Source organism: Triticum dicoccoides, chromosome 4A (assembly GCF_002162155.2).
Source record: "Triticum dicoccoides isolate Atlit2015 ecotype Zavitan chromosome 4A, WEW_v2.0, whole genome shotgun sequence".
Taxonomy (NCBI): Eukaryota; Viridiplantae; Streptophyta; class Magnoliopsida; order Poales; family Poaceae; genus Triticum; species Triticum dicoccoides.
In genome coordinates this window covers 3,568,782-3,576,929 of record NC_041386.1, presented here as the reverse complement: position 1 = coordinate 3,576,929, position 8,148 = coordinate 3,568,782, and the positions used below count along the sequence as shown (strand labels likewise).

Here is an 8,148-nt window from a genome sequence, read left to right as displayed (position 1 = left end):
CCTTCATAGTTGACACTGGCGCTCGCATTTCCTAAATTTATTTTAAACATTTCGGCGATGTTTTTTCGGTGGGAGGAGACGTCTCTGTCGACTATGAAATGTCTGTGGTGACTTCATCAATCTCAAAATGCTACGTCGGCTCAGTCTCTCGGAGAAGCTCATAGAGATAAGATGTGTGTGTGCGTGTTTCATATGGATGAGTGCATACTCGTATATGTGACCGACTTTGATTGGAACTTTGATTGTATACTATGTTAAGAAAAAACTGCTTGACAGTTGAACATGGGACGCTGGAACTGGAAGAGACGTGCGCAGCAGGGATGCGTTTGGAACAAAGTCTCCGCCCCGCCGAATCGAACCCAACCGTCCCGGCGGAGATTCGTCGGTCGCGTTCATGCGCCATTTGTCGATGGCAACTTGCCACCGTGATTCCGTCCGTGCTCACTCCTGTCCGTCGTGTGTCGCGCACTACACACCCCCGAGCAAAGGCTCACGCAAAACTGGCTCCTCCGTGCCCGCGGCGGCAACCTCCTCCTACCCGCGCCCGTGGTTTCTTCCCAGCGGAAGCCTCCCTCAAGCAACCGCCCCCCCTATCGGCCCCATCTGCCTCCTCCTCTCATCCGCACCAAACCCCACGCCCCCCACCAAACCAGACCCGGCCGCCGCGCTCCAGTCGAGGGAGCGAGTCTGCGGGCGGGCGGGAGATGCTGCCGATGGCCGCGCCCGCCGCCGCCGACGAGCACCAGAGGGGGCGCCGGGGACGGCCGCCGCGCGCCGATCTGCTCCTCAACTGCGACCTGCCCCCTCCGGCCAAGCTCTTCGGCCCGCTCCCGGCTCTGCACCTGCAGAGGTAAGGCAAGGCGCCGTGCTCTTTTCACTGTCGCGCGGCGCGTTCGCCTCGACGGATTTGCGTTGCTCGGACTGAGTGGCCTCTCTCCCTCTCTCTCTCTCTCTCTCTCTCTATTTTTGCGCAGGGCGGGCCGGACCGACGAGAAGGGTAACGGCGACGGCAAGGACAGCCTGCTGCGGGCGCTGCGGCTGTCGCAGTCGCGGGCGCGGGAGGCGGAGGAGAAGCTGGCCGCCGCGGCCGCGCGCAGCGGAGGCCTCGCGGCGCTGCTCGTGCGCGACGCGGTGGCGCTCTCGGCGCACCGCCGGTGGGTGATGATGCTGGAGGCCGAGAACTCCGCGCTCAGGGCAGGAGGAGGAGGAGGAGGAGCCGCCGGCGCGGAGCCCGAGGAGGAGGAGGAGGATGGCGCGGGGGCCGCCCGGCACCCGGTGGCCGCCGCGTGGTGGGTCGCGCTGGCGGTCTGCGTCGGCCTCGCCCTCGGCAACCTCCTGCTCTGAAACTAATCATCCTTAATTTGACTTTTGTATAAAAATCACCGGACGATCCACTGCTCCAGGACTTGTTTGAGTCACTCAAAATGTTACTGACATCCAGCCGATGCTTGGCATGGGAAACCTCGTGTTGTTTTGTGGATAAACAGACGAAATCAAGATGGGGAATCCTTGGAGGGTTGGTAGATTGGACCCTGCACGCTATCAGCACATTCGTGCCAGTCAGTTGTAGGTTAATGAGTCAGTTTGTCTGATTCACATCTACTTGCTCCGTTCTTAAATATTTGTCTTTTTCAAATGGTTTGCTTTGTATATGTAAGACACCGTGCAAAACAGCTCAATTTCACTTGTCTAAAACGACTTATAAAAGCGAACGGGGGGAGTATTTAGAAACAGAGGAAGTAGATGTTTTCTAAGGATGTTACATCTAAGCTCCCACAAATAATGCAGCAACAAGGAACAAAAAAAAACTGGGACAAAAAAATAGACCACAAATATAGTGGAAATCAGGTTAGATGTGACATAACTATTTCACATCTAGATGTGTCCTAGACAGACCCTGTTATAGGGTTTTTTTTGGACGACGATAACTGCCACACGTGTGGCATCTAGGGGGTATGTGCCGCACGCCCCGTGTGGCATCGACACAGGCCCGCCCGCACGAGCACGTCCGCGCGCACCCCACCACAGCCCGCACGTTCGGTGTGCGGCGCAATCGCCCGCACTAGCACGTCCGGGCGAGCGACCTCACGGCCCGCACGACCCGTCTCGGCCCTCGCCCCTCCCCGCCTGCGAGCCACACGCCCCGCGTGGTAGTAACCACGCGTCCCGCCGCGATTGCCATGGTCCGAACCATGTTCCATGTTCGTTTAACTGTACTTGCCATGTTGCTGAACTGCAGTTGCCATGTCTGACAACTACAGTTGCCATGGTTGCTCAACTGCAGTTGCCATCTCAGGTCAAGTGTCGGATGCCATTTTTGGGCAACTGTAGCTGTTGCCATGTATGGTCTGGTCTACTACAGTTGCCATGATTTGAAAACTTTAGGATTTGCCACCTACTAACACTAGACAGTTGCCATGTAGCACTACAAAAACATGGCAAAAAACATGTTCGGGTAAAAGAGAGAGTTGCCATCTGCTTATAAGCACACTAGGGCAGTTGCCATGTACCCTGCAAAAACACATGGCAACTGATAGCTTTTGGTGTGTGGGAGAGGAGACGGGCATGTGGGCGACGGTGGTATCTTTAGGAGTTGCCACCTACTAACACTAGACAGTTGCCATGTAGCGCTACAAAACAGACGTGTCAACAATAACATGTTCGGGGTAAAGAGAGTTGCCATCTGCTTATAATCACAAATAGGGCAGTTGCCACGCACTAGCACTGGACAGTTGCCATTTAGCGCTACAAAAACAAACGTGGCAACAATAACATGTTCGGGATAAAGAGAGTTGCCATCTGCTTACAATCACAAATAGGGCAGTTGCCATGTACCCTGCAGAAAACATGGCAAATGACAACTTGGTGTGGGAGAGTGGGAAAAAGGGCAGTCATGGGAGATGGGGAACAGAAGTCGTGCGCGGCGTGCGGGCGCGACAGCAGTTCCACCGCACGCCCTGACTCCCAACCGGTCTCGTCCGAGGGAGAAACAGCGTGCGGGCGAATTACCTACACACCACACACCGGGCTTGTCCTGCGTGGCACACCAAATCCATCTTTTGGTGTCAGGATTCGCGCAAAAAACAACCAACGACAATCCAGGCGTGTGGGCGAGTTGGAGACGTTCCACACGTGTGGGCGTTAATATTTCCGTTTTTTTTAAAGAGTCTGTTCTAGGTTAGTGAGTAGTACTACTAGTAGAGTCCTATCTCCGTCCCATAATATAATAATAACCTTTTTCAAACTTCTTAGCATGAAAGATATTACTCCCTCCATCCCATAACTTGTTAGTTTGATAGTAAAATAAAAGCTTACATTATAGGATGGAGGGAGTACTTGTTAGCTTCAAAAATATTTTTATATTATGAAACAAAGAGAGTACAATTTAGCCTGGTTTGGATGTCTGGGATGCCTTCAAGTCGTGTTTAATATGGGAGATGGTTTGGTCCTGGCTGCTGGCACAACGCTCCATGAGCCATGACCGCGACATTTCAGGTAACCGTGCTAGCTAGTTTTTCGACAATGCTACGAGTCAGCCACGCCATTGATCTTTTGAAAAGAACGGTCCGGTTATGAGCCGTTGGATCCATCGCAGGATGGTCTTGACGAGGTTTGCAACACGGGTCATGTTGCACTTGAAGGTTTGCAACATGACTATGTTTTGTTCGGTCCAATCCACTTGACGAGGTTTGTAACATGGGCCATGTTACGCTCGGAGATTTGCATGAAGAGTGTTTTGCAACATGACTCGTGTTGCTCTCAGGAGGTTTGCAACATGGTTGATGTTGCGGTCGTCGTTGATGTCGGTACATTCTGCGCTTCGATAGAGATTCCAACATGGTTGATGTTACAATGGTCGACTGGAGCATCGCCGATGTTTGCGGACCGTCTTTGCATAGCGCCGTCTCCCCATGCCTCCCTTGTCGTTACATCACTCCTAGATTGTTGGCCCATGTAGCTTGGTGCGTTGCCCCTATATGCTTGCAACGGTGGGGGATGCGTTGCGGTGCTCGAGGTCAGTCCTCCCGATTTGAAGCGCGGTGGTCTGCCATGGGAGCCATCTCTTTCTTGTCGAGCCTGGTGGTGAGAGAGAGAGGAAGGTAGGGAGGGAGCGAGGAAGGGATGGATGGATGGATGGATGGAGAGGGGAGAGAGAGAGAGAGAGGCACACTCGAGCGAATGAGTGGATGAGAGGAGATAAGGCTGGGAAGGAAAGAAGATAAGGTTGGTGGGCCCATCGTGCACGTGTCGCACTGAGGAGGCGGCATATGCATCATCTTTTTTCAATTGGGTGAATCAAAGCGTTTCCCTTAGTTTTCTTATTCTTTTTAATTCCATCATTGTATCTTTAAAAAGATCTAGCATTTTGACTTTGGAGATCTTCACCTGAGCATTGTTGCCCCCTGTATCCTAACTGAAGAATGTAGTACGGGGATTTATGCCATTTAATTTTTCACGTCAATATGTGCATTGAGTAAGGACGTGTTTGGTTGCTGACAGTACACCCATGCAGGCTCTGGGAGTGCAATTTTTCCTCGTTTGGTTACTTGGTCTCATGGAAGTGGCCCACACAAACCTCAAAACACCCTCATAGCTTGCCCCACGCGGATCTCCCGAATCTGCAGTTTCCATAGAACCAGGATCGACGCATGTAGGGAGGGCTAACCCAACGCCAAATTCATGCGGGCGGGGAGATGGCATGAGCTAGCGTGCGTCCAATAAATATGGCGGGAGTAATTTCGGTCACATCCCATCGATTTGTCACCCTATCTAGCCCCCTTCAACTCACCTCTAAAACCCGTGCCATGCTACCTCTTGAGCTTGCGTTGGTTTTTCCCTTGAAGAGGAAAGGGTGATGCAGCAAAGTAGAGTAAGTATTTCTCTCAGTTATGAAAACCAAGGTATCAATCCAGTAGGAGACAACGCGACAAGCCACCGAATACCTACATAAACAAACACCAACTTGCACCTAACGCGATAAAGGGGTTGTCAATCCCTTCACGGTTATTTGCAAAGTGAGATATGATAGAGATGGATAAACGGTAAAGTAATATTTTTGGTTTATGGAACGGAAAGTAAAAGATTGCAAAGAAAGTAAATCAGAAACTAAAATTATAGATCGGAAACTTATATGATGGAAAATAGACCCGGGGGCCATAGGTTTCACTAGAGGCTTCTCTCAAGATAGAAATTATTACGGTGGGTGAACAAATTACTGCCGAGCAATTGATAGAAAAGCGCAAAGTTATGACGATGTCTAAGGCAATGATCATGAATATAGGCATCACGTCTGTGTCAAGTAGACCGAGATGATTCTGCATCTACTACTATTACTCCACACATCGACCGCTATCCAACATGCATCTAGAGTATTAAGTTCATAAAGAATGGAGTAACGCCTTAAGCAATATGACATGATGTAGAGGAATTAACTCAAGCAATATGATGAAAACCCCATTTTTTATCCTCAATGGCAACAATAGAATACGTGCCTTGCTGCCCCTACTGTCACAAAGAAAGGACACTGCAAGATTGCACCCAAAGCTAAGCACTTATCCCATTGCAAGAAAAACCAATCTAGTTGGCCAAACCAAATCGATAGTTCAAAGAGACTTGTAAAGATATCAAATCATGCATTTAAGAATTCAGAGGAGATTCAAATAATATTCATAGATAAGCTGATCATAAATCCACAATTCATCGGATCTCGGCAAACACACCGCAAAAGAGTATTACATCGAATAAATCCCCAAGAACATCGAGGAGGACATGGTCTTGAGAATCAAAGAGAGAGAAGAAGCCATCTAGCTACTAGCTATGGACCCGTAGGTCTATGGTAAACTACTCGCGCTTCATCGGAGAGGCAATGGTGTTGATGTAGAAGCCCTCCGTGATCGAATCCCCCTCCGGCAAGATGCCGGAAAAGGTCCCTAGATGGGATCTCACGGGTACAGAAGGTTGCGGCGGTGGAAAAGTGGTTTCGTGGCTCCCCTCGAAGTTTTCGGGGTATATGAGAATATATAGGAGGAAGATCTAGGTCAGGGGGAAACTGAGGGGCCCACAAGGTCGGGGGGCGCCCTCCACCCTTGTGGACGCCTGAAAGGATCGAGAAGAGGTGTCTAGAGGGGGGGGGGTGATTGGACACTAAGTGCTAAAAGTTGCAGTTTTTAATTTTCTTAAGTTGAAGTGGAGTTTAGGCACAAGTTTAACAAACACAATACATATCAAGCAAGCATGCAAACAGTATATGAGCAGTGGAAAGTAAAGCATGCAACTTGCAAGAATGTAAAGAGATGGGATTGGAGTGTGCAAACGCAATTTTGAGACACGGAGATTTTGGAGACGTGGTTCCGATAGGTGGTGCTATCGTACATCCACGTTGATGGAGACTTCAACCCACGAAGGGTAACGGCTACGCGAGTCCACGGAGGGCTCCACCCACGAAGGGTCCATGAAGAAGCAACCTTGTCTATCCCACAATCTTGGGTAGATCGCCCACGAAGGACTTGCCTCACTAGCGGTAGATCTTCACGAAGTAGGCGATCTCCTTGCCCTTACAAACTCCTTGGTTCAACTCCACAATCTTGTCGGAGGCTCCCAAGTGACACCTAGCCAATCTAGGAGACACCACTCTCCAAGAAGTAACAAATGGTGTGTTGATGATGAACTCCTTGCTCTTGTGCTTCAAATGATAGTCTCCCCAACACTCAACTCTCTCTCACAGGATATGGATTTGGTGGAAAGAGGATTTGAGTGGAAAGCAACTTGGGGAAGGCTAGAGATCAAGATTCATATGGTAAGAATGGAATATCTTGGCCTCAACACAAGTGTAGGTGGTTCTCTCTCAGAAAAAGGTAAGTTGGAAGTGTAGGTTTGTTCTGATGGCTCTCTCCGCGAATGAAGAGGTGGTGGAGGGGTATATATAGCCTCCACACAAAATCTAACCGTTACACACAACTTGCCAATCTCGGTGGGACTGAATTGATAAACTAGGTCGGACCGATTCAGCAAAGCTAGTGACCGTTAGGGTTTTCGGTGGGACCGACTGGATCAACTCAGTCGGACCGATGTGCTAGGGTTAGGGTAAATCCAAAACTCGGTTTGACCGATTACTCAAGCTCGGTGGGACCGATTTGGGTAATAAGCGAAACAGAGAGTTGGCCAAGCAAACTCGGTGGGGCCGATTGCATATCTCGGTGGGACCGAAAATATTGCAACAGGTAACAGAGAGTTTGCAAGCCCATCTCGGTGAGACCGCGATCCCATCGGTGAGACCGAACTGATTAGGGTTTCTGGCAGTGGCTATGTCAACTGAACTCGGTGGCTCCGGATAGAAAGAATCGGTGGGGTCGAGTTGGATATTTGGCATGGGACATAAGTGAGAAAGTGGTTGAGGGCTTTGGAGCATATCACTAAGCACTTTGAGCAAGCAAGCCATTAAGAAACACCTCATCCCTCCTTGATAGTATTGGCTTTTCCTATAGACGCAATGTGATCTTGGATCACTAAAATAGAAAATGTAGAGTCTTGAGCTTGGAGCTTGAGCCAATCCTTTGTCCTTAGCATTTTGAAGGGGTTCCACATCCTCTAGTCCATGCCACTTCATTGTTGAACTTATCTGAAACATACTAGGTAAAAGTGTTAGTCCAACAAGAGATATGTTGTCATTAATTACCAAAACCACCTAGGGAGCACTTGTGCTTTCAATTTCCCCCTTTTTGGTAATTGATGACAACATACATCAAAGCTTTAGATAAAGATATAGAGAATGGTAAGTAAAGCTTTGGAAAGACATGTAACTTGCATGGGCTCCCCCTACATGTATGCAATCATGTGAATATGGAATATAGAGGCATGCGAATGGATAAACATGACAGAGTAAGCAATGTGTTACATGTATCTTGGCTATATGCATCAGAGCAAATGATGTGAATATGAGAAATGTACCTTCATGCTCATGAGTCCTTCTTGCAAACAGTATGTACATCAGCAAGAATTTCTCATACACATGATTGTGATGCATATACTTACCTTGTGGTCTTGAGTTGGCTTAGGATGGGATGAACCCGCGTAAACAAGGTTAGATAACACAGATACACCTACTGGCCAGAGCAAACAAGAGAAACCACAAGAGTACCAAGACTGGGA

The 8,148-nt window shown here is 49.2% G+C and overlaps 1 protein-coding gene across 1 annotated transcript; it reads left to right on the top strand.

Annotated features, from left to right (window-relative positions):
- Positions 1-320: 320 nt before the first annotated feature.
- LOC119288476 (forkhead box protein C1-like) lies at positions 321-1,673 on the top strand. Its single transcript, XM_037568090.1, has 2 exons — positions 321-850; positions 975-1,673. The coding sequence occupies exons 1-2, from the start codon at positions 321-323 to the stop codon at positions 1,342-1,344; spliced, it is 900 nt and encodes a 299-aa protein (XP_037423987.1). The 3' UTR covers positions 1,345-1,673.
- Positions 1,674-8,148: the final 6,475 nt, after the last annotated feature.